Source organism: Eleutherodactylus coqui, chromosome 11 (assembly GCF_035609145.1).
Source record: "Eleutherodactylus coqui strain aEleCoq1 chromosome 11, aEleCoq1.hap1, whole genome shotgun sequence".
Lineage (NCBI taxonomy): Eukaryota > Metazoa > Chordata > Amphibia > Anura > Eleutherodactylidae > Eleutherodactylus > Eleutherodactylus coqui.
This window is the reverse complement of record NC_089847.1, coordinates 121,810,345-121,837,529: the sequence shown is the minus strand read 5'-3', so window position 1 is coordinate 121,837,529 and position 27,185 is coordinate 121,810,345. Positions and strand designations below refer to the sequence as shown.

General features: G+C 40.7%; 1 protein-coding gene across 1 annotated transcript in view; it reads left to right on the top strand.

Annotated features, from left to right (window-relative positions):
- The first annotated feature begins 448 nt into the window (after nucleotides 1-448).
- The window catches only part of SLC22A18 (solute carrier family 22 member 18), a 46,349-nt gene continuing 19,612 nt past the window's right edge, over nucleotides 449-27,185 (top strand). Inside the window, exons 1-4 of the mRNA XM_066583459.1 lie at nucleotides 449-686; nucleotides 3,379-3,476; nucleotides 8,777-8,922; nucleotides 12,848-12,980. Coding sequence (XP_066439556.1) covers nucleotides 576-686; nucleotides 3,379-3,476; nucleotides 8,777-8,922; nucleotides 12,848-12,980 — 488 coding nt within the window. The 5' untranslated portion in view covers nucleotides 449-575. The remainder of the gene's footprint in view (nucleotides 687-3,378; nucleotides 3,477-8,776; nucleotides 8,923-12,847; nucleotides 12,981-27,185) is intronic.

Below are 27,185 nucleotides of genomic sequence, written 5' to 3'. Positions count from 1 at the left end.
ATTAATGGGTTTCCAGAAATTCAACAAAATAGCCGCCATCTGTACAACCTGTGGAAACTCATCCTATGATGCATCTCTAGACAGGAGGGGGAAGAGGTCAGAGCCTAAACCATATTGGTTGCTCCTGCCAGGGTTGTCATTTAGTCTAACAAGAGTGATTGGAATGGTGTGTAGTCAGGCCCCGCCCCCACCCACAGCCCCGCCCCTTCCTCCTCCAGTCTAGGATGGGCTTCCACAAGCTGCACTGATAATAAATTCTGGTTGAACCCTTTTCCATAAGACTGTTAGCAAAGCTGCCTGATGTTGTAATCTTAGATGCAGTAGAGCAGTATAAATAGGGCTGCAAAAGTAGACAAACCCTTTAAATCTACTGTCCACTCATATATACTCTAATATATACTATCACAGTCATTACAGTAAAGAAGCGCAGCAGGAAGGAAGGGTTAAAGCGGTGCACTGTGATCCCGTCACTGGGGAGGAGTCGGCTCTGAACTTTGTACATGATCTGCAGGAATTGTAAGAACAGTGGGAATCTGCTGTAGCCCGGTGTACCAGCTGCACTGTACAAGCCCACAATGGCGGCTGATCCAGGGACTTCTAAGTTACGAGGGCAGGTTATTGCGGTCACCTACCTACTGACCGTCATCGATGTCTTCTGTCTGTTCATGCAGTTTGCAGTGACACCAGTAAGTGGTGGTATGATTGTGGTGTGTGCCGTGTACCTGGGGCAAAACTGCTGGGGGCATCTACATATATAGCTGGAAAATACACACAGTGTGAGTTCTATGGCTGAGTCACTGCGTAATAAATTACTTATCCTGCATCCATCCTGAGTTCCATCCTGTATTATACTCCAGAGCTGCACTCACTATTCTGCTGGTGGAGTCACTGTGTACATACATTACTTATCCTGCATCCATCCTGAGTTATATATTGTATTATTCCCCAGAGCTGCAATCACTACTCTGCTGGAGAAGTCACAGTGTACATACATTACTTATCCTGTACTGATCCTGAGTTCCATCCTGTATTATACTCCAGAGCTGCACTCACTATTCTGCTGGTGGAGTCACTGTGTACATACATGACTTATCCTGTACTGATCCCAAGTTCCATCTTGTATTATACTCCAGAGCTGCACTCACTATTCTGCTGGTGGAGTCACTGTGTACATACATTACTTATCCTGTACTGCTCCTGGGTTACATCCTGTATTATACCCCAGAGCTGAACTCACTATTCTGCTGGTGGAGTCACTGTGTACATACATTACTTATCCTGTACTGATCCAGAGTTACATCCTGTATTATACTCCAGAGCTGCACTCACTATTCTGCTGGTGGAGTCACTGTGTACATACATGACTTATCCTGTACTTATCCCAAGTTCCATCTTGTATTATACTCCAGAGCTGCACTCACTATTCTGCTGGTGGAGTCACTGTGTACATACATTCCTTATCCTGTACTGATCCTGAGTTCCATCCTGTATTATACTCCAGAGCTGCACTCACTATTCTGCTGGTGGAGTCACTGTATACATACATTACTTATCCTGTACTGATCCTGAGGTATATCCTGTTTTATACTCCAGAGCTGCACTCACTATTCTGCTGGTGGAGTCACTGTGTACATACATTACTTATCCTGTACTAAACCTGGGTTACATCTTTTATTATACTTTAGAGCTGCACTCACTATTCTGCTGGTGGAGTCACTGTGTACATACATTACTTATCCTGCATCCATCCTGAGTTATATATTGTATTATTCCCCAGAGCTGCAATCACTTCTCTGCTGGAGAAGTCACAGTGTACATACATTACTTATCCTGTACTGATCCTGAGTTCCATCCTGTATTATACTCCAGAGCTGCACTCACTATTCTGCTGGTGGAGTCACTGTGTACATACATGACTTATCCTGTACTGATCCCAAGTTCCATCTTGTATTATACTCCAGAGCTGCACTCACTATTCTGCTGGTGGAGTCACTGTGTACATACATTACTTATCCTGTACTGCTCCTGGGTTACATCCTGTATTATACCCCAGAGCTGAACTCACTATTCTGCTGGTGGAGTCACTGTGTACATACATTACTTATCCTGTACTGATCCTGAGTTACATCCTGTATTATACTCCAGAGCTGCACTCACTATTCTGCTGGTGGAGTCACTGTGTACATACATGACTTATCCTGTACTGATCCTGAGTTCCATCCTGTATTATACTCCAGAGCTGCACTCACTATTCTGCTGGTGGAGTCACTGTATACATACATTACTTATCCTGTACTGATCCTGAGGTATATCCTGTTTTATACTCCAGAGCTGCACTCACTATTCTGCTGGTGGAGTCACTGTGTACATACATTACTTATCCTGTACTAAACCTGGGTTACATCTTTTATTATACTTTAGAGCTGCACTCACTATTCTGCTGGTGGATCACTGTGTACATACATTACTTATCCTGTACTGATCCTGAGTGACATCCTGTATTATACCCCAGAGCTGCACTCACTATTCTGCTGGTGGAGTCACTGTGTACATACATTACTTATCCTGTTCTGATCCTGAGTTACATCCTGTATTATACTCCAGAGCTGCATTCACTATTCTGCTGGTGGAGTCACTGTGCACATACATTACTTATCCTGTACTGACCCTGAGTTACATCCTGTATTATACTCCAGAGCTGCACTCACTATTCTGCTGGTGGAGTCACTGTGTACATACATTACTTATCCTGTACTGACCCTGAGTTACATCCTGTATTATACTGCAGAGCTGCATTCACTATTCTGCTGGTGGAGTCACTGTGTACATACATTACTTATTCTGTACTGATCCTGAGTTACATCCTGTATTATACCCCAGAGCTGCACTCACTATTCTGCTGGTGGAGTCACTGTGTACATACATTACTTATTCTGTACTGATCCTGAGTTACATCCTGCATTATACTCCAGAGCTGCACTCACTATTCTGCTGGTTGAATACGCCTGGTAAATAAGGCCTTGGCCTGGATTCACATGAAAGTATTTGTGCAGCAATTTGCGTGTACAATACGCAGTAAATCAAACCTGTTTCACATGCGTATATTTTGGGCTCGCATTTTGTTTGCTCTACTTCCCTACGCATTTGCCCCTGAAAATAGCACAATCTGAACCAATTAACTTGATTGCCCATTTTAATAAACGGGACCATACTTTCATAAAACACGCACCTGCTCATGCAATTCCTCAAGTCTTCATATCCCCCCGTGCCCCGGCCTCAGTGTCCTCCTCTCGCCTGCAGCTGACCCCTCTCTTCCCCCGCAGGTGTTATTATATATTATCTGCTTCCTCTATGTGATACATTCTTTCTCTCGCTCAGTATCTGGCCCGGAGTCTCGGCTTGGATGCGGTGGGGTTCGGCTACCTGCAGACGCTCTTCGGGATTCTTCAGCTTCTTGGAGGTCCTATTTTTGGCAGGTAAAGCATTGTCTATACCCTCTTTTTTTGCTTAAGGCGCCTTCACACTTGCGATCGCGATGTCGCTGCGTTTGTGCTTTGCGATTGTTGTGCAATGCGTTTTTAACATTAGAAAGTCCTATTGACATTTGCGTAAAAAAAAAACGCTGTAATATCGCGATCGCAAGTCTGAAGGCGCCCGAAAGGGGTTTTCTGTGCAAATGCTATGTATGACCTTCCCTCAGGGTAGGTCGTCAGCAGCTGATCGGCCGGGGTCCGTCACACAAGACCTCGAACAATCAGCTGATCAGGCGCCCTCGGCCAGCGTCACAAGATACAGGGGTACGGAGTGGAAGCCATTAGCTCCGACCCATTTGTAGTGGCCGGCGCTTGTAATTGCAGGCATAGTCCTAATTGATTTTAATGAGAGCTGTGCCTGCATTACCAACCAAGGCTAGCGCGATGTTGACAGCGCTATCTGCTGCTGCTCTATCCGCAGTGACAGGGAGCCTGCCAATCAGCTGATCGGCGGGGATCCCGCCAACCAATCAATCCTCAGAGTAGGTCATCAGTAGTAAAGTCACAGAAAACCCCTTTCTGCGCGGCAAATTCATGTGAACGACCCCATTGAAATCAATGGGTCCTATTTTCTGCATATTGCGAGCGCTAATACGCCCGTGTGAAGGGGTACTTCAGGTATGTTCACAGCGTGGAGATCACAGCGCAATTTTCCACTTGAATTCCACCTCCAAACGCCATGGCAGAATCCGTGTCTTTCGCCGTGGATCCACGCGCGCATTTAGCTTTGTCGTGCTGCAAGTTTCAAACCTTGAAATAGAAGGGTTAAAATCCGCTGCCGATCATCGGTAACAGCTGGAAATTTGGCGCAGTGGATTTTTTACGTGTTTGTTGCGGGGTTTTTGGCTGCTGAATACCTGCAGCGAATACACTGCGGATGGAGTCGCCCTTAGCCTGGGTTCACACAGGGCGGATTTGCCGCGGTTTTGCTACGGATTGCCGTTGCATATCCGCACTGCGCCAAAACCGCTGCGTTTGCAGTGCAATGCAGCACAAATGAGTTTTGGAAAAAAGCTGTTTTCACAGGGCGGATTTTTTCCACACAGCCGCAGTGTGGAAATGCAACTGTGGCGCGGTTTTCAAAGACGCAGCATGTCCATACCATTGTCTTTTCCGCAGCGCTTTTTTGTTCATAGACCTCTATGGACGCAGCAAAATCCGCACCAAAATACGCTGCAAAAAGTAAAAAAGCGCTGCAGAAAAAAACGCTTGCGGAGTTTTCCGTAATAAAATCCGCAGGAAAATCCGCAAGACAAAAATTAACATTTGAAGCGGATTTACCGCAGAAGCAGTTCTTCTGCGGCAAAACCGCAGCAAATCCGCCCTGTGCGAACCCAACCTTAGAGTTTTTGCACGTGTATTCGTGCATGTTAAATCTGGCGTGCGCAATTTAGTGGTGCAAAAAAAAGAATGCAATTGCAATCTGATTGTTTTGCATGTAACCATGGCAACCTTAAATAAAGTGTGCAGTAAAATGTAAAACTTGGATGAAAAATGGATCAATATCTCAAAAAGTTTGCAGAAAAATCTAAAAATCATGTGAAAAAAGTCAGTTTAATTTTTCAGCTTATAAAAAACCGCCAGTGTGAATTTACCTTTAGGAGTACAAGGTCATCCGCTAAATCAGGGAGGTCAAACTCATTTTCATCGAGGGCCGCATAAGCCCTCTGGTTGCCTTCAAAGGTCCGATTGTAATTGTAAGATTGTATAGTAATAGTGATCCTCATAGTGGCCCCAGTAGTAATAGTGATCCTCATAGTGGCCCCAGTAGTAATAGTGATCCTCATAGTGACCCCAGTAGTAATAGTGGCCCCCATAGTGGCTCCAGTAGTAATAGTGGCCCCCATAGTGGCTCCAGTAGTAATAGTGAATCCCCATAGAGGCCCCAGTAGTAATAGTGACCCCCCCCTACAGTGGCCCCAGTAGTAATAGTGCCCCCCATAGTGGCTTCAGTAGTAATAGGGTCCTCTATAGTGGCCCCAGTATTAAGTGATGTCTATACTGACCCCAGTAGTAATAATGACCCCCACAGTGACCCAGTAGTAAGAGTGACCTCAGTAATAAGAGTGACAACCATAGTGGCCCTAGCAGTAATAGTGACTGTAGTATGAGTAGTGACACCCCCATAGTGGCACTAGTAGTAATAATGACCTTAGTAGTAATAGTGACCCCATAGTGGCTCCAATAGTAATACTAATTCCCCATAGTGGCCTCAGTAGTAATAGTGACCCCCATAGTGGCTCCAGTAGTAATAGGGTCCTCCATAGTGGCCCCAGTAGTGGGTGATGTGTATACTGACCCCAGTAGTAACAATGACCCCCATAATGACCCAAGTAGTAAGAGTGACCTCAGTAATAAGACTGACAGCCATAGTGGCCCCAGTAGTAATAGTGACTGCAGTAGCAATAGTGACAGCCATAGTGGCCCCAGTAGTAATAGTGAACCCTCATAGTGGCCCCTAGTAATAATAGTGCCCCTATATTGGCCTCAGTAGTAACTAATCACCTTCATAGTATTCCCAATAGTAATACCAACCCTCCTATTGGCCTCTGGCCGGGCAGCATCCCTACAAGCATTAGACTTGCCTAGGCTGCAGCTCCGGTCCGGCAGCAGTGCAGAGTCTGACCGCTGACCTCTTCCCTCATGACATATAAACAGGCCACGGGGATAAGAGGTCAGCAGTCAGACTCTGCACTGCCACCGGCAGGCTTGTGTTTGACATGAGTGCGCTAAATTATACTATCGGGACATTTAAAGGGGTCTCTGCCAGCGCTCGGCCGTATCTGGCTCACCCGTTTATGAGGATACAAAGCACCTTCCCGGAATCATTAACATTATTGTGATTCTTGTGTAAGTTGTCAGTGACCCCGGCGGGTGAATCATTCAGAGTGTCGTGTGCAACAATGTTTCCACTTGTTACAGGCATAAAAAAAGGAAAGTTTGTATCAACAAGCCAATTCATTGGATCCTTGCGGATGGCGGCGCGTTCACATCAGTATTCTGCTCTCCATTTTTTAACAGATCCGTTTTCATTAAATTGCATAACGGAATTAACATAGAAACGAACAGAATCCGTAGTTTTATCATTTGTAGCGGATCTGATAGGCAGACATGTAAAGAAAAAGTGACCATTTCTATCAGTTTGTTCTGTTTACACTCCTTTTTAACCCCTTAAAGTTGCAGGATGTAAGTTTATGTCCTGCCTGGATGCTACTTAATGCAACATTATGGCATGTAAATGGTTGACCAATGGAGTACGTTCCTTCCGTGACGTCATCGGCCCTCCGCTATGTCATTTTAGAGGGCCGATGGCTTTCATGTCAACCAGATGCCAGAAAATGGCATCCTAGCCTGCCATGGCCTGTGATAGCTTTTGTTAACACTAATGTATTATCTTACTGATCACAGCTTTTCTGGTTAATGTCCCCTTCAGGGACATAAAAATGTAAGAAACGTAAAAAAAAAAACAAAGAAAAAAACCCGTAAAAAATAGTAACAAGAAGCCGTCTTTTTTGCACACTTTCCTCTCTTTCTATAAAAAACTAAGCATATACCCTTCCCCCACATATTTAGTATAATCGTATCTGTAATGACATGTACAATAAATTAAACACACTGCAAAAACTGTTAAAAAAACCTAAAACAAATGACCCAAAATGCTTATTTTTCATTTCGCCTAACAAAAAATGCAATAAAAGTGATCAAAAAACTATATGAGCCCCAATATGGTAGCAGTAAAAACTACAGCTTGTCACACAGAAGATGAGCCTCAGAGCTCTGTGCGTGGAAGAATAAGGGCTCATGTCCACGGGCAAAATATGATTTAAGATCCGCAGCGGATCTCCCGCGCGCGGATCCGCACCCCATAGGGATGCATTGACCACCCGCGGGTAGATAAATACCCGCGGATCGTCAATAAAAGGCATTTAAAAAAAAATGGAGCATGAAAAAATCTGGACCATGCTCCATTTTCATGCGGGTCTCCCGCGGGGACGGCTCCCGCGGGCTTCTATTGAAGCCTATGGAAGCCGTCCGGATCCGCGGGAGACCTAAAATAGGAATTAAAAGCATTTACTCACCCGGAGCGGGCGCTGAAGGTCTTCTCTTCCTCACGGCCGGATATTTCTTGCTTCGGCTCGGCGGATGTGCCCGGCGCATGCGCGCGGCGTGCCGGCGACGTGCTGCCGGCGTCAGGAATTCATCCGCCGGCCGAAAATGAAGATCCGGCCGTGAGGAACAGCTGATCTTCGCCGGCCGCTACGGATAGGTAGATTCTACATGGAGAATCTGCAGCGGATCTGATTTTCCCCGTGGACATGAGGCCTAAAAGGATTATGGAGCTTTGAATGCAGCGATGCAAAAAGAAAAGGGGTTTTATTGGGCAAAAATGGAAAATTTTGGTATCATTGCAATCGTACCGACCTGCAGAAAAAATGAGCGTGTGCTGTATGACTAAAACGCTGTAAAACCATTATATTAGCTGCTTCCTATTGGGTGGAGCAAGAGAAAACCAAGCAGACCCAACACCGTACAGCACTCTGACAGGAGGGACTACCCTGTTTCCCCCAAAATAAAACCTACCACTAAAATAATCCGTAGTTACACTACATTAAAAAAACCAAAAACATTACCTAGCAGACTTGGTCCAGGTCCCTCTCACTGCTCTTTAGAGGTTCGCCGTGGTTCCCGCAGTCCTCAGCCGCTCGAACAAGATCACTTCCTGGTTACAGGATTCATAAATCCCACCTCCAGGAAGCGATGGCTGTGACTGGTTCTTCGACCGCTGCTCAGCTATTCAATGCAGTGCTGGATGGCTGTCAATCACAGCCATCGCATTGGTTCATCCAGCGATGCATTGATTGGCTGAGCAGCAGTCGAAGAACCAATCACCAATCATGAGTAGCAGAGGACTGCGGGAAACTCGTTGGAGCTCTCGAGAGCAGCAGAATATGACCTAGTGCCTCTTTTGGGACTAAAATTTATATAAGACAGGGTCTTAGTTGTAGGGAAATACAGTAATTGAGGAAGTATAGTTTATGGGATGTCATTGACGAAAAAGGTCGCGGCGGTTCCTCAGGTATTACAATTAGTGCAGAGATTACCGCACAGAACAAAAGCACCCTGCAATACCCACCTAGTAGTCGCTCCTGGATCTGGGTCTTGCATGGTTTTTCCATAGGAGGACCAGCAGTTGTTCTTCGTTGTAGTCTTTAGTATTTGCTAACGCTGCTACTTTCTTCCAGGTTCTCCGATCAGTACGGTCCTCGTGCAGCTCTTACACTTTCCTTCCTAGCTGCGTCCATGTTTTACCTGATCCTTACATTTACCACCAGCATCCCCTTCTTGTTCCTGTCACGGCTTCCAACCTTCTTCATGCACAGTCTTCCAGGTACTAAACATCTATGGGAGGAGGTAAATGTATCAATAAACTTCTATGGGAGGAGATAAATGTATCAATAAACTTCTGTGGGAGGAGATAAATGTATCAATAAACGTCTGTGGGAGGAGATAAATGTATCAATAAACTTCTATGGGAGGAGATAAATGTATCAATTAACTTCTGTGGAAGGAGATAACTGTATCAATAAACATCTGTGGAAGGAGATAACTGTATCAATAAACATCTGTGGGAGGAGATAAATGTATCAATAAACTTCTGTGGGAGGAGATAAATGTATCAATAAACTTCTATGGGAGGAGATAAATGTATCAATAAACTTCTGTGGAAGGAGATAAATGTATCAATAAACTTCTATGGGAGGAGATAAATGTATCAATAAACATCTGTGGGAGGAAATAAATGTATCAATAAACTTCTGTGGGAGGAGATAAATGCATCAATAAACTTCTATTGGAGGAGATAAATGTATCAATAAACTTCTGTGGGAGGAGATAAATGTATCAATAAACATCTGTGGGAGGAGATAAATGTATCAATAAACTTCTATGGGAGGAGATAAATGCATCAATAAACTTCTATGGGAGGAGATAAATGTATCAATAAACTTCTGTGGGAGGAGATAAATGTATCAATAAACTTCTATGGGAGGAGATAAATGTATCAATAAACTTCTATGGGAGGAGATAAATGTATCAATAAACTTCTATGGGAGGAGATAAATGTATCAATAAACTTCTATGGGAGGAGATAAATGTATCAATAAACTTCTATAGGAGGAAATAAATGTATCAATAAACTTCTATGGGAGGAGATAAATGTATCAATAAACTTCTATGGGAGGAGATAAATGTATCAATGAACTTCTGTGGGAGGAGATAAATGTATCAATGAACTTCTATGGAAAGAGATAAATGTATCAATAAACTTCTATCAGAGGAGATAAATGTATCAATAAACTTCTATCAGAGGAGATAAATGTATCAATAAACTTCTGTGGGAGGAGATAAATGTATCAATAAACTTCTATAAGAGGAGATAAATGTATCAATAAACTTCTATAAGCGGAGATAAATCTATTAATAAACTTCTGTGGGAGGAGATAAATGTATCAATAAACTTCTGTGGGAGGAGATAAATGTATCAATAAACTTCTGTGGGAGGAGATAAATATATCAATAAACTTCTATGGGAGGAAATAAATGTATCAATAAACTTCTGTGGGAGGAGATAAATATATCAATAAACTTCTATGGGAGGAAATAAATGTATCAATAAACTTCTATGGGAGGAGATAAATGATCAATAAACTTCTATGGAAAGAGATAATGTATGAAAATACACAAAGTTGTTACACAAATGATACTTTTATTCAGTAAAGCCGGTTTCACATTTGTGATGGAACCCCCACCAGAGCTTCTGTCGCGGAGCGCTTTTTCTTTCCTCCAAAAGTCGAACAGCTGGGTGGAAAGCGGGCGGGCACCATTATAGTCAATGGGGTTTATCCATCGCTATTTGTCTCTATATAGAGATGGATCCTCACCGAAAGGTGCAGGAAAGTGGAATCCCTGCAGATGGGAAAGCACCCTAACGTCCGTGCAGAGACCCCTCATCAGGCAAGGCTCACACGACCGCGTTTACCTGCAGTTTGCTCGCACATTTATTGCGGTCGAGCACGCAGCAAGGATGCCATATGTGTATTTGTTGCATGCCGCCAATCCCCATACACTATCCTCGGTGTATGTGTGCTGTACGTGCCAAGATAGGACACACCGCCAATTCTTTTAAATGAACTCATACAAATGAGCGCTGTTTTTAAAATGTTTTAAAAGTCGTACATTACATAGCACCATTGAAATATACAACTCGTCCTGCAAAAAACAAGCCTTCAGACATCTACGTCGATGGATAAATCAGAGTCACGATTAAGAAAAATTGAGAAAAAAAAAGGCTGCGTCCTTAAAGGGTTAAAGGCCAATTTAGGGGAGTCGACAAATGCAATGCTAGAATGGGAACAATCAAGAAAGGGGAGTCCACTGCTTTGCATTTACAAGGAATGGAGGCTTATAACTCTACTGTCCTAGGATAGGAGGTGTAGTGCTGGGGAACCGGCACTAGGTGGCAGCAGAGCACATCACAGAATAGTGCTGCAGACACAGGAAATCGCACCACTAAACTATGGGAAAAAACGTGTTATTTTTACTTACGGCTTCCTACACACGGGCGAGCGCGATATTGCCAGCGTGCGTTTTCATGCCGATGGGAGGCGTTTTTCTGGCAATAACGCCTCCCATCACTTCTGTGAGGGCTTAAACAGATGAGCACATATGCAAATACGCTAACCGCTACAAAGCGTATTAACCAAATGAGAAAACCAAAAAAATTTTTTTTGTACCGTTTAAATTTTGTGCTATTGCACAGTAAAAAAATAAATAAATGACAGGAGATAGGTCCCGCCCCCTTTCTTCTAACGCATGGTAATATCGTGCGAGAATCACGCCAGTCACAATGAAACAATTGCAATCAAAGGTCTAATATCGTCACGGTTTTGAAAATCACGCCTGCAAAATATGTCAAAATTATGTGTTCAAGCCTAGAAGTAGCGATCCCCGTTCAGCCGCATTAGTGGATTGCCAAGTGTTTCCCATTATTTTCCATGGGAAACATTACATCACGCGGCATCTGATGTGTTTTCTGTCCCATTGAAAACAATGCGCAACGCGTTCCGAGGAATGCGCAGATAGGACATGCCGCAATATTTTTCCACATCGTTCATGTATATAGTCGCATCTCGAAATGCACAAATCTCGCGCAAGTTTCTCTACCATGTGAAAAAGGCCTAAGTGGAATGTGCAATGTTAGTTATGGCCACTAGATGGAGACATTGTACCATTATTTTGCTTACTACAAAAGAATTTATCCTGTGTCTACTGAGAGGTTTGAAGAACATCCAATTCTAACAGTTTTAACTCCTTAATGATGCGGTACTTTTTGTTCCCATTTTAAGGACCTAGCGATACCAAATTATGCTTTTTTTTTTATTTGATTTTTTTAATAAATACGGTGCAAGGATTTTTTAAGCTTTTATTATTATTTTTTTTTTTATTTAATAGTTTATAAAACTTTTTTAAAACTTATTTTTACATTTTTTTTAGTCCCTATGGGGGTCTTGAACTTGTGATCACTTGATCGCTCATAGAGTATAATGTAATACAGTAGCATTACATTATAACGCATTCAGACAGACAATCTATCAGGACTATAAGGGGTGGAGATCTCTGCTTGCTGTCATCCAATAGCAATCTTTAGGCTGGGTTCCCATGGGACGCTTTCCCAGTGGAAATCTTCTCGCAGCGGAAAACCGTAAGATTTCCGCGATCAGCTGCGGCTTTGGAGTGGCTTTGCCGCATGCTTTTCCGTTGCAGCCGGCTTTCCCATTGAGAGGAGTGAGGCCGTAATGGGAAAACAAAAAAGAATTGACAAACGGGAATTCGCGCCACATCCGTGCCACAGCCGCGATGGCTTGTCCGCCCAATATGTCAAAAATCTCGTCCACATGACGGGCTAACCCAGGGATTAGCGGCCGCAGCCAGGTTTGCCACAGCACAATTCTGTGGTAAATCAGCCTGTGTGAACCCAGCCTTATGGTTTACTTCCGCAGGATAACAATCAGTCATGATCATGTGACTGGCGCGGTTTGTTACGATTATCAGAGCTGTGCCTTGTAACAAGCCAAGCAGCAGAGTGTCCATCATATGACCTGGGCAGATTGGCATCCATTGAAAGTAAACAATTTTTATTGAATGACAGCAAGCAGAGATGTTGAAAAACAGGAACATTTACTAAACTACGTTGGAAAATTGTCTAACTTTTCACTTTCAGCTCTCAGTAATGACGATTCTTCTCCGCTCCGCAGGAGCCCAGATGATTGTAACTGACCTGACGACGGCCCAGGAACGCGCTGGAGCGCTAGGAAAGCTCGGCCTCTGCTTTGGAGTAGGAATCATTGTTGGATCTTCACTTGGGGGATACTTGGCTACAAGATTTGGGTGAGAACTAGTTAAAGGGACTGTAGCACAATTACAAGTTGTCCCATATCCACAGGATTGGGTATAACTTGCTGATCAGTGGGGGTCTCACCATTGCGACTCCCACCCATCCCAAGAATGGAGCTCCCCTGTCTGTCATCCTCCCCGTGGGGTAACTGTACAAGGAGGGGAATGAGGGAAGCGCTGGTCACACAAGAGCATTAGCGCTCCATTCCTTTTCAATGGGACTGCGGAGACACCAGAGCGGCACCCACTTGGCCATTTCCATCAGCCATTGCTTCATTCACAGTGACAGGCAGAGTGGGACACGGGAGTCCAGTTCTCAAGATCGATGGGGGTCTCAATGGTGAGCCCCCCACTGACCAGCAAGTTATCCCTAGGGGAGAACTTGTAATTGTACTCCATCCCCTTTAATGTGATCATAAGATATATCTAACATTAAAGGAAGATTCATTGTATGAGAAACGTTCTACAACTTACTAATATACTTTCTGTGTTTCAGCTTCTTAGATCTCTGCTTGCTGTCAGTGGCTTTACTACTATTGTACTGTAGTCAGTCTAGTCAAACCTCTTTGAGCCTAGACTCCAGCCTGTTACATATTGCCTGCGCTGATACATTGTAGCAAACTATCATGAGAGGAGAGTGGTTTGTGCTACTTAAGCTGCTTCCACACCTGTGTTAGGTCTCATTCACATGGGCGATGCGTCTTTATCCAGGACGCATTGTGGCCGAAAATCGCAGCAATGATCGAGTCCCGGGATTAATTAGCGTTTTCTCATCCATTCACACGGATGTATCACAGGAAAAATATGCTACAGCGCGGAATACAGCGGTCAGCAGAAATCCTCAGAATGACTTCTAATTAGAGATGAGCGAGTATCGTCTTTACCGAGTACCTGCCTGCTCGCCCACAAAGATTCGGGTTCCGGTGGGGGTGAGCGCTGTGTTGCGGGAGTGAGCAGGAGGGAGCAGGGGGGAGAGAGAGGGAGATCTCCCTCCCATTCCCCCCTGCCGCTCCCCTTCCCCCCCGCCGGCACCCGAATTTTTGCGGGCGAGCAGGCAGGTACTCAGTAAGGATGATACTCGCTCGAATATCTGTCCTTACCGAGTACGCTTGCTCATCTCTACTTCTAATGCTTAAATAGCGGCAGCTGTCCTCTTTCCCAAGCGCCGGACGCTGGTGAACTCCCTCCCCCTCTCTTTCTTTCAGCTCCTATAGGAGTCTATGGGAGCCTCCAGCGTTTTTTGTCCAAAAATCGGTGAAGACCTGTCGTAGGACGCAGCGCGAAAAATGGTGGCCGATTTGATGATGTAACTTTTTTCACATTACAAAGTCCTGTTGACATTTGCGATAAAAATCTACGCTTTTTAATAAGCGGGCGGCAACAATGCGATGCAAGATTATTCTAAAAAAAAGGATTGCTGACACCCAAAAATTGCGGGAACTAAGTCGCCATTTTGCCGCGATTATCTCGCGGCAAAATCGCCAATGTGGAAGAAGCCTAAGAGCTCGTTTACACAGGTGAACATCGCGCAATTTTCTAAACCGTGTAAAACCACCCTAAAACTGCAAAAATCTGTTTATTTCAATGCGCTATAAAAAAATCAAAAAGGCTTCCGTTTTTCTTCCATTCCTGCGGGTTTCTGTTCTTTTGGACGAAAAAAATAGCGCAGCCTTATTTTTCCGGCCTAAAAACGGAAACCTGGCGGAATGGAAGCGAACGGAAGCCTTTCCGTTTTTTTGAAGCAGGCGTTGCCTTTCCCTGCGGCCCCCTCCCACCATGGTCCTTATCACAGTCTTCCCCTATGTAAGGTGCGCCAATGTTTCCTAACGTAATTCATCATATTACCTGCATTTCTCGAGGGCCGCCTTCCAGTGACTGTCCCCTGCACTCCGTGTATCTGCTGCACACGAGCCGCATACATCGTGACCTACATATATTACACAGTGTTCTTGTTTTATGTTAATTTATTTCGCATGATTGTTGCTATTTTTGTGGAACGCCCTTTTGTTTGGGTGACTTGATTTACTGTGCAGCAGACAGACACCGCCTGTATACGTAATCTACACGGGCGTCAGTCTGAGGGAGCTTTCACACGTGAAGGAACAGGCCGCACGGCGCACCGCGAGCCGCTGTGGATTCTGATGCAGAACTGAAAATGGCTTGAAAACCCGCCTGCGATTCCGCATCAAAATCCGTAGTTCGATCTGTGGATTTAGTGTAGAATCACACGGCTGCGGATTTGGCTGCGTCCTGCGGAGGAATTCAATCCCGTGTGAAAAGTCCCTGAAGTCTCTCGTTACTATCCCCCAGCTGTCCTCTGAGTCCTGAGTGACGAGTCCGTCTCATTAGGGTCGTTGTTGCAAATTTCTAGCATACAGGAGAGGTAATTCCGTAATTAGGCTATGTTCACACCGGACGGATGCGCTGCAGCATGTCCATGCGGAAGATTATGCATCAAAAGTAGCGCGTCAGCCAATTGAAAATGGCTTTATGTAGCCTGACAATCCGCGTCAGAATCTGCGTTTGAGCACGTGGATTGTAGTGTAGATCTCCGCAGTGCTAAATTCCAAAACATTATCTATCTCATATCTATCTCTCTATTTCATATCTATCTATCTAATATCTATATCTATCTATCTATCCAACTATCTATCTCATATCTATCTATCTATCTCCTATCTATCTATCTCATATCTATCAATCCAACTATCTATCTCATATCTATCTATCTATCTCATATCTATCTATCTCATATCTATCAATCCAACTATCTATCTCATATCTATCTATCTATCTATCTATGTATCTCATATCTATCTATCTATCTCATATCTATCTAATATCTCTCTCTCTATCTCATATCTATCTATCTATCTATATATCTCCTATCTATCTATCTATCTATCTATCTATCTATCTATCTATCTATATATCTCCTATCTATCTATCTATCTATCTATCTATCTATCTATCTATCTATCTATCTCATATCTCTCTCATATCTATCTCTCTCATATCTATCTATCTCTCTCATATCTATCTCTCTCATATCTATCTATCTCATATCTATCTATCTATCTATCTATCTATCTATCTATCTATCTATCTATCTATCTATCTATCTATCTCATTATCTATCTATCTATCTATCTATCTCCTATCTCTCTCATATCTATCTATCTATCTCCTATCTCTCTCATATCTATCTATCTATCTATCTATCTATCTCATATCTATCTATCTATCTCATATCTATCTATCTATCTATCTATCTATCTATCTATCTATCTATCTATCTATCTATCTCCTATCTCTCTCATATCAATCAATCTATCTATCTATCTATAGCCTATCTATCTGTCTATCTCATATCTATCTATTTATCTATCTATCTCATATCTATCTAATATCTCTCTCTCTATCTCATATCTATCTATCTATCTATCTATCTCATATCTATCTATCTCATATCTATCTATCTATCTATCTCATATCTATCTCCTATCTATCTATCTCATTATCTATCTATCTATCTATCTATCTATCTATCTATCTATCTATCTATCTATCTCCTATCTCTCTCATATCTATCTATCTATCTATCTATCTATCTCCTATCTCTCTCATATCTATCTATCTATCTCATTATCTATCTATCTATCTATCTCCTATCTCTCTCATATCTATCTATCTATCTATCTATCTCATATCTATCTATCTATCTCATATCTATCTATCTATCTCATATCTATCTATCTATCTATCTCCTATCTCTCTCATATCTATCTATCTATCTATCTATCTATCTATCTATGTATCTCATATCTATCTATCTATCTCATATCTATCTATCTATATATCTCCTATCTATCTATCTATCTATCTATCTATCTATCTATCTATATATCTCCTATCTATCTATCTATCTATCTATCTCATATCTCTCTCATATCTATCTCTCTCATATCTATCTATCTCTCTCATATCTATCTATCTCATATCTATCTATCTATCTATCTATCTATCTATCTATCTATCTATCTATCTATCTATCTCATTATCTATCTATCTATCTATCTATCTATCTATCTATCTATCTCCTATCTCTCTCATATCTATCTATCTATCTCCTATCTCTCTCATATCTATCTATCTATCTATCTCATATCTATCTATCTATCTATCTATCTATCTATCTATCTATCTATCTATCTATCTATCTCCTATCTCTCTCATATCAATCAATCTATCTATCTATCTATCTATCTATATCCTATCTATCTGTCTATCTCATATCTATCTATTTATCTATCTATCTCATATCTATCTAATATCTCTCTCTCTATCTCATATCTATCTATCTATCTCATATCTATCTATCTATCTATCTCATATCTATCTCCTATCTATCTATCTCATTATCTATCTATCTATCTATCTATCTATCTATCTCCTATCTCTCTCATATCTATCTATCTATCTATCTATCTATCTATCTATCTATCTATCTATCTATCTATCTATCTCCTATCTCTCTCATATCTATCTATCTATCTGATATCTATCTATCTCATTATCTATCTATCTATCTCCTATCTCTCTCATATCAATCTATCTATCTATCTATCTATCTATCTCCTATCTATCTATCTATCTATCTATCTATCTCATATCTATCTAATATCTCTCTCTCTATCTCATATCTATCTATCTCATATCTATCTATCTATCTATCTATCTATCTCATATCTATTTATCTATCTCATATCTATCTATCTATCTATCTATCTATCTATCTCATATCTATTTCATATCTATCTATCTATCTCATTATCTATCTATCTATCTATCTATCTATCTATCTCCTATCTCTCTCATATCTATCTATCTATCTATCTATCTATCTATCTATCTATCTATCTATCTATCTCTCTCTCATATCTATCTATCTATCTATCTATCTATCTATCTATCTCATATCTATCTATCTATCTCATATCTATCTATCTATCTCATATCTATCTATCTATCTATCTCATATCTATCTCATATCTATCTCTCTATCTCATATCTATCTCTCTATCTATATATCTCATATCTATCTATCTATCTATCTATCTCATATCTATCTATCTATCATCTATCTCATATCTATCTATTTATCTATCTCTCACATATCTATCTTTGCAAAAAAAAGTAAGTGAACCCTTTGGAATTCCCTGGATTTCTGCACTGATTACTAATAAAATGGGATCTGATTGTTATTCAAGTTGCAATCATAGACAAAAACAATGTAACAAATAAAGCACAGTTGTATCTTTTATGTCTTTTATTGAGCACATTGTGTAATCATCCACATTGCAGCGAGAAAAAGTAAGTGAACCTCTGTATTAAAGTGGTTACCCAGGAATGACTGCCGGAATACATCAGGGCTAGAGTGGTTGCACTGCTCTGACACCTGTGTAGTGGTACGCAATTGTAATTGCAAGCACTGCCTAGATAACCTCTGTAGTGACTTCTCCGAGGGCTAAATAGCAAAATGTGCTTCAGTTAACAACATGAGATTGGAAGTGTGGGATTAACAGGTGCTTTACCCATTACATAAAGGCACACGGCGCCTGGTTACTGACAAATCTGTTCTTAAGGAACAATGGTTAGTGTGAACCATGCCTCGACGGAAACAACTTTCAGAAGACATGTTATACAGTAGAGACCAATGAAGGTAGAGAAGCCAACAAAAGCTAAAGACCCTGGTGTATATCAATTCATGGTTAGACAAACTTTATACAGATGGAGAAAATTAAGGATTGTTGCTTCACATAGGAGCGTCCTGTTATATCACTCCGAGCGCAATGGAGAATCCTGAATGAGATGAGAAAGTATTCAAGGAGAACCTCTGCTCATGTGTTCATTAGTAGAAATTGAAGAACGCCATGAAAGAGGTCTCAGCTGTCCAAAAAAAATTTCCCAAGACCACCTGGATGTCCCACAATGCATGGAAAATGTTTTATGGGTGGATGAGCCAAGAGTGGAACTTTATAGCACAAGTACACAATGCTATATCTGAAAGTTCACCAACGCCAAAACCTCAACCCAACTGTGAAGCCTGGTGGAGGGTCATCATGCTTTGGGGACATTATGGTTTGGGGGTGTCTCAGGGCCTGGAGACCTTGTGATCTTTGAGGGACAATGAATTGTAAGGTGATCAAAATGTCTTACTGGAGAATGTAGGGGCCGCTATCCTGAACCTCAAGCTGGAGACACATTGGGTACTACAACAAGACAAAGAGTCAAAGCACACAAGTATTCAGCTAAAGAATGGTTGAAAAAGTTTAGGAATGGCCAAGTCAGAGTCCTGACCTTAGCCTCATGGAGATACTGTGGTAAACCTGAAGAGGGCTGTTCACACAGGGCATCCCAGAAATATTGAACTAAAACACATTTGCAGGGAAAAACAGTCCAAAATTTCTCCTCAATTCGCAGCTACAGGAAATGTTTGGTGGAGGTGATTACTGCTTATTAAATTCAAGGGTTCACTTATTTTTTCCCCTGTGCTGTGAATGGTTGGTTACTCAATGTGCTCGATAAAAGACATGACTGGTACAGCTGTGTGTGTTATTGGTTACACTGTGTTGGTCTATAATTGTGACCACATTCTAATTGTTATCAATGCAGAAATCCAGGGAATTCCAAAAGGTCGCTGCACCCCCATCTATCTATGTCATAAGCATGCCAGATTATTGGAAGTGTTCTGTGATGCCCAGTTCATAGGTCAGCGGGTTGCTATGCCCATGATTGTGGTTGGCCACCGGTCCCTGACTTGTTGTGATACTTTATTTAGCTGCAACAGTCCACTATTGTTGGTGGTATCTTATTCACATGAGAAGGCGTATTATTCTGCGGCCAACACAATCGCATTTTCTCCTGATTTCTGCATAGAATGAAAAGATTATTTCCTGATGTCATGCAAGAAAAATGTAACTCCACTAGCCGACCCACGCTGCATTATTGGCCGAGCTGGGTTATGGACCAATAAACAGCCGGGGACATCGTGTTTACTCAGTCTGTATAGATTATAGGAGCCCTTACATCTATCTATCTCATATCTATCCATCTATCTATCTATCTATCTATCTATCTATCTATCTCCTATCTATCTATCTATCTATCTATCTATCTATCTATCTATCTATCTCCTATCTATCTATCTATCTATCTCCTATCTATCTATCTATCTATCTATCTATCTATCTATCTATCTATCTATCTATCTATCTATCTCATATCTATCTATCTATCTACCTATCTATCTCCTATCTATCTATCTATCCATCTATCTATCTCATATCTATCTATCTATCTATCTATCTATCTATCTATCTATCTATCTATCTATCTATCTCATATCTATGTATCTATCTATCTAATATCTATCTCATATCTATCTATCTATCTCATATCTATCTCATATCTATCTATCTATCTCATATCTATCTATCTCATCTATCTATCTATCTCATATCTATCTATCTATCTATCTATCTATCTATCTATCTATCTATCTATCTCATATCTATCTATCTATCTATCTCCTATCTATCTATCTATCTATCTATCTATCTATCTATCTATCTATCTATCTATCTATCTATCTATCTATCTATCTATCTCCTATCTATCTAGCTATCTCATATCTAGCTATCTCATATCTATCTATCTATCTCATATCTATCTCCTATCTATCTATCTCATATCTATCTATCTATCTCATATCTCATATCTATCTATCTATCTATCTATCTATCTCATATCTATCTATCTATCTATCTCATATCTATCTATCTATCTCTCTATCTATCTATCTCATATCTATCTCATATCTATCTATCTATCTATCTATCTATCTATCTATCTATCTATCTATCTATCTATCTATCTATCTCATATCTATCTCATATCTATCTATCTATCTATCTATCTATCTATCTATCTATCTATCTATCTATCTATCTATCTATCTCTCATATCTATTTATCTCATCTCATATCTATCTATCCTGCAGTTTACAGCTTTCCCAGGCTCTTGAATATCAAACACACTCATTTGCATGTAGCATACCCCCAGCAGGGATTTAACATTCAGGTCCCTGGAAAAGCTGGATGACAGAGATTGATGTATGATGATGCTTTTACAGTAGGGATTTGTCTTGTTTCTAGCATAGTGCTTGCATAAACTATTGTCTAACTCGCCAGCGTTCATGTCATTCTCTTTCCATCTTATGACCAAGGCCGTATTCACACGAATAATTTTTTTTTCTGTTTTTTTTTCTCCTGTCCAATTCCGAGACGGACAGATCTCACCCAGGAAACGAACCCATTGATTTGAATGGGCCAATTCACGCAGGCAATTTTTCTCTTGGACTGACAGTCCAAGTTCGAAAAATCGTTGCATGTTGTATTTTTGTGTGATTCTTCTTCAGGAATCATCCGTTATTTCCTATGGAAGCGTTTATAAAAGGCATCGCACTCGCATATCATGTCATTTCTATACAAGTGCGATTGGTTTTTATCACAGGTAACTATGGGGCCGCATGAAGAAGAAGCAGACAGTGCAGCGCAGAGAAAAAATGTGTCATAAAAAACTGCATGAAAATTAACCAAAATCTCACTGACCCATGTGAATATAGCCTAAGGCCCCCTTCACATGGGAGTATTTGCATGCGCTATACACAGAGGGGAGAACCCAAAAATCAAAGCAGCATGCTCTATTTTCCTGTGAATTTGCACACAGAAAGTCTCCATAGAAGTCAATGTATCACAGACGAGAATTAGGACCCACAAATGCATGTGAATGTGCTGCCTGTCTGTGTAAAGGAAAGCGATAGGGGGCGCTGCAGAGGTATTGTTCCATCTAACTCATTTGCATAGGGAAGCATACGCACAGGTGTCCGTGTGAGGTCTGATACGAGTTGCGTCCGAACTTCTCGGGCAAGTATTGCCCTAACCTAAAGCTGAATTTACTAAACCGTATAAAAGATCCATGGAATACGGACGGCATACGGAGGCAATCTGTGTGCTATCCCTTTTTTTGTGTGTCCCTTAACTTGCATGAGTGAGTCCTGTCCACAAATCGGATCAGAATAGCGCATTCTATGTTTTTTTTACGCAATCTGTGTGTCCATGTGAAAAAACTGATGTTGGCACATTAAAAGTGTTGTCTGGGTTTAAAAAGACATGGCTGTTTTTTTCCAAATGCACTGCCACCCTTATCCGTTGGTTGCTTCTGGTATTGCAGCTCAGCTCCCATTCACTTCAATGGAGCTGAGCTGTAATACCAAACACAAACCTATGGACAAAGGTGGCGCTGTGTTTTGAAGAAAGCAGCCATGTTTTTTTTCTAACTCTGGACAACCCCTGTAACTACTATGGGTCCGTGTGGTCTCAGAGTCCTTTCGGTTGTAAACTCAAGTGATAATTGGCCTTATTGTTCAAATTCGCTCCATTTAAGAATTAAGCTCATGATAATCATCCTGTGTAAATGGACCATTAGATGCAGGTCAGTCACAGACTACAAGTCCTCTATAAAGTCCTCTATATATCGGCGATAGTCAGAAACCTCCCCCGTAATAGTGCCAGTCAGGTGCCTCGGTGCCCGAGGGCATCCAAATACCCCTCTGCCACATAAAAAGACCCCAATATTATAAATGGCAGGTGGCGCGGGTACATACTTTGCATTGGGACCAGGAAATTTAAGTTACACCTCTACATAGAGATTCAGTTCTTTAGACCCCTTTGTTTAGGCCGTGGGGGGTCCCAGCTTCAATGCCCCCATACAAATTAACTGCAAATAATCACAATTAACCACAATAACGTGAGCTCAGGCTCTGCTGTTGTCCACATGCTGAGATAATTAGTACCGGACAACCAGCTCCTGGCCAGAGAAGCAGAATTTGGTGACAACATCTCCTCAATTATTGAGGGTGACTTCCTGAAAATTATCCCGGGGGAGAGGGGTCTCCGCCCCCACACTGCTGCTACTCTGACCCTACTTATTCATGAGGGTCACATTGCTCACCCCTCCACAAGTCCTTTCTTTTGATCTGCATAACAGCTTTACCCCGCAACAGATTTTAGTTATAAATGCAGCCCTGAGATTAGACGAGCTCTGACCTCGAGTTCAAGGCCGACCTCCCACCCATACTGAGAAGAATTGGGGGCTCCGGATAGCTGCATTTTTTACATTGCATTAAGGCAAGAATTCAGATTACATCATATATATTTCACGGAGGAGAATATAACTACTATAATACTGCCCCGTATGTACAAGAACATAACTACTATAATACTGTCTGCTATGTACAAAAATATAACTACTATAATACTGCCCCCTGAGTACAAAAATATAACTACTATAATACTGCCTCCTATGTAGAAGAATATAACTACTATAATACTGCCCCCTATGTACAAGAATATAACTACTATAATACTGCCCCCTATGTACAAGAATATAACTACTATAATACTGTCCCCTATGTACAAGAGTATAACTGCTATAATACTGCCCCTATATACAAGAATATAACTACTATAATACTGCGCTCCTATGTACAAGAATATAACTACTATAATACTGCCCCCTATGTACAGGAATATAACTACTATAATACTGCCCCCTATGTACAAGAATATAACTACTATAATACTGCCCCCTATGTACAAGAATATAACTACTATAATACTGCCCGCTATGTACAAGAATATAACTACTATAATACTGCCCCCTATGTACAAGAATATAGCTACTCTAATACTGCCCCCCTATGTACAAGAATATAAATACTATAATACTGCCCCCTATGTACAAGAATATAACTACTATAATACTGCCCCCTGAGTACAAGAATATAACTACTATAATACTGCCTCCTATGTACAAGAATATAACTACTATAATACTGCCTCCTATGTACAAGAATATAACTACTATAATACTGCCAACTATGTACAAGAATATAACTACTATAATACTGCTCCCTATGTACAAGAATATAACTGCTATAATACTGCCCCCTATGTACAAGAATATAACTACTATAATACTGCCCCCTATGTACAAGAATATAACTACTATTATACTGCCCAGTATGTACAAGAATATAACTACTATAATACTGCCCCCTATGTACAAGAATATAGCTACTCTAATACTGCCCCCCTATGTACAAGAATATAAATACTATAATACTGCCCCCTATGTACAAGAATATAACTACTATAATACTGCCCCCTGAGTACAAGAATATAACTACTATAATACTGCTCCCTATGTACAAGAACATAACTACTATAATACTGCCCCCTATGTACAAGAATATAACTACTATAATACTGCCCCCTATGTACAAGAATATAACTACTATTATACTGCCTCCTATGTACAAGAATATAACTACTATAATACTGCTCCCTATGTACAAGAATATAACTACTATAATACTGCCCCCTATGTACAAGAATATAACTACTATTATACTGCCCAGTATGTACAAGAATATAACTACTATAATACTGCCCCCCTATGTACAAGAATATAACTACTATAATACTGCCCCCTATGTACAACAATATAACTACTATAATACTGCCTCCTATGTACAAGAATATAACTACTATAATACTGCCCCCTATGTACAACAATATAACTACTATAATACTGCTCCCTATGTACAAGAATAGAACTACTATAATACTGCCCCTATGTACAAGAATATAACTACTATAATACTGCTCCCTATGTACAAGAATATAACTACTATAATACTGCCCCCTATGTACAAGAATATAACTACTATAATACTGCCCCCTATGTACTAGAATACAACTACTATAATACAGCCCCCTATGTACAAGAATATAACTACTATAATACTGCCCCCTATGTACAAGAATATAGCTACTATAATACTGCCCCCTATGTACAAGAATATAACTACTATAATACTGCCCCTATGTACAAGAATATAACTACTATAATACTGCTATTTACAAGAATATAACTACTATAATACTGCCCCTATGTACAAGAATATGACTACTATAATACTGCCCCCTATGTACAAGAATATAACTACTATAATACTGCCCCTTATGTACAAGAATATAACTACTATAATACTACCCTCTATGTACAGGAATATAACTACTATAATACTACCCTCTATGTACAGGAATATAACTACTATAATACTGCCCCCTATGTACAAGAATATAACTACTATAATACTGCCCCCTATGTACAAGAATATAACTACTATAATACTGCCTCCTATGTACAAGAATATATTACTATAATACTGCCCCTATGTACAAGGATATAACTACTATAATACTGCCCCCTATGTACAAGAATATACCTACTATAATACTGCCCCCCTATGTACAGGAATATAACTACTATAATACTGCCTCCTATGTACAAGAATATAACTACTATAATACTGCCCCCTATGTACAAGAATATAACTACTATAATACTGCCCCCTATGTACAAGAATATAACTACTATAATACTGCCCCCTATGTACAAGAATATAACTACTATAATACTGCCCCCTATGTACAAGAATATAACTACTATAATACTGCCCCATGTACAAGAATATAACTACTATAATACTGCCCCTACGTACAAGAATATAACTACTATAATACTGCCCCTACGTACAAGAATATAACTACTATAATACTGCCCCTATGTACAAGAATATAACTACTATAATACTGCCCCCTATGTACAAGAGTATAACTGCTATAATACTGCCTCCTATGTACAAGAATATAACTACTATAATACTGCCCCCTGTGTACAAGAATATAACTACTATAATACTGCCTCCTATGTACAAGAATATAACTACTATAATACTGCCCCCTATGTACAAGAATATAACTACTATAATACTGCCCCCTATGTACAAGAATATAACTACTATAATACTGCTCCCTATGTACAAGAATATAACTACTATAATACTGCTCCTATGGACAAGAATATAACTACTATAATACTGCCTCCGATGTACAAGAATATAACTACTATAATACTGCCCCCTATGTACAAGAATATAACTACTATAATACTGCCCCCTATGTACAAGAATATATCTACTATAATACTGCCCCCTATGTACAAGAATATAACTACTATAATACTGCCCCCTATGTACAAGAATATATCTACTATAATACTGTCCCCTATGTACAAGAATATAACTACTATAATACTGTCCCCTATGTACAAGAATATAACTACTATAATACTGCCCCCTATGTATAAGAATATAACTACTATAATACTGCCTCCGATGTACAAGAATATAACTACTATAATACTGCCCCCTATGTACAAGAATATAACTACTATAATACTGCCCCCTATGTACAAGAATATATCTACTATAATACTGCCCCCTATGTACAAGAATATAACTACTATAATACTGCCCCCTATGTACAAGAATATATCTACTATAATACTGTCCCCTATGTACAAGAATATAACTACTATAATACTGCCCCTATATACAGGAATATAACTCCTATATGATACATAACCTCTGGTATTACTACCTATATGGTGACGTGTCACCTCCTTCCTTTCGGTGACATTCAGTATACATATTTCCTCCATGCCTGCAGTTTCTGATATTTCGCAGACCCCGCAGTTATAACGCGGCCCTTCTCTCTCCTTACAGTAAGGGTCTTATTACCCGTCAGGAGGACACAGAGTTCTCATTCTGACTCCCGGAATCAAAGCTTCTGCTTGTCTGTCACAAATATCTAGAACAATCGGTCCTTTGTACCCGGCAGAATAGTTTGCGGGGTGAACCTACTCCATGCCAAGATGTCAGTGGCACCCGGCGGGGGAGGCTTGTGTCCCAGTCAGGGGAAGCCCTCCATGGGATTAAAGCTCTGCAGGGATCGGCAATAATTGCAACACTGAAATAGATAACTTCCGTCTCAGTAGCCGGTTTGGCCCGAGGGCTGAGAGCGCTGAGATCCTGGCATGGGGCTACTGTATAATGAAGTCTTAGTTCTGGCACCGCAGGAGGCGGCAATGCCATTTTTAATTCTCTCTCGTGCTCCGGTGACCCGCTGTCCGCAATCCCATGATCCCGCTTCCACTATATGAACCTTG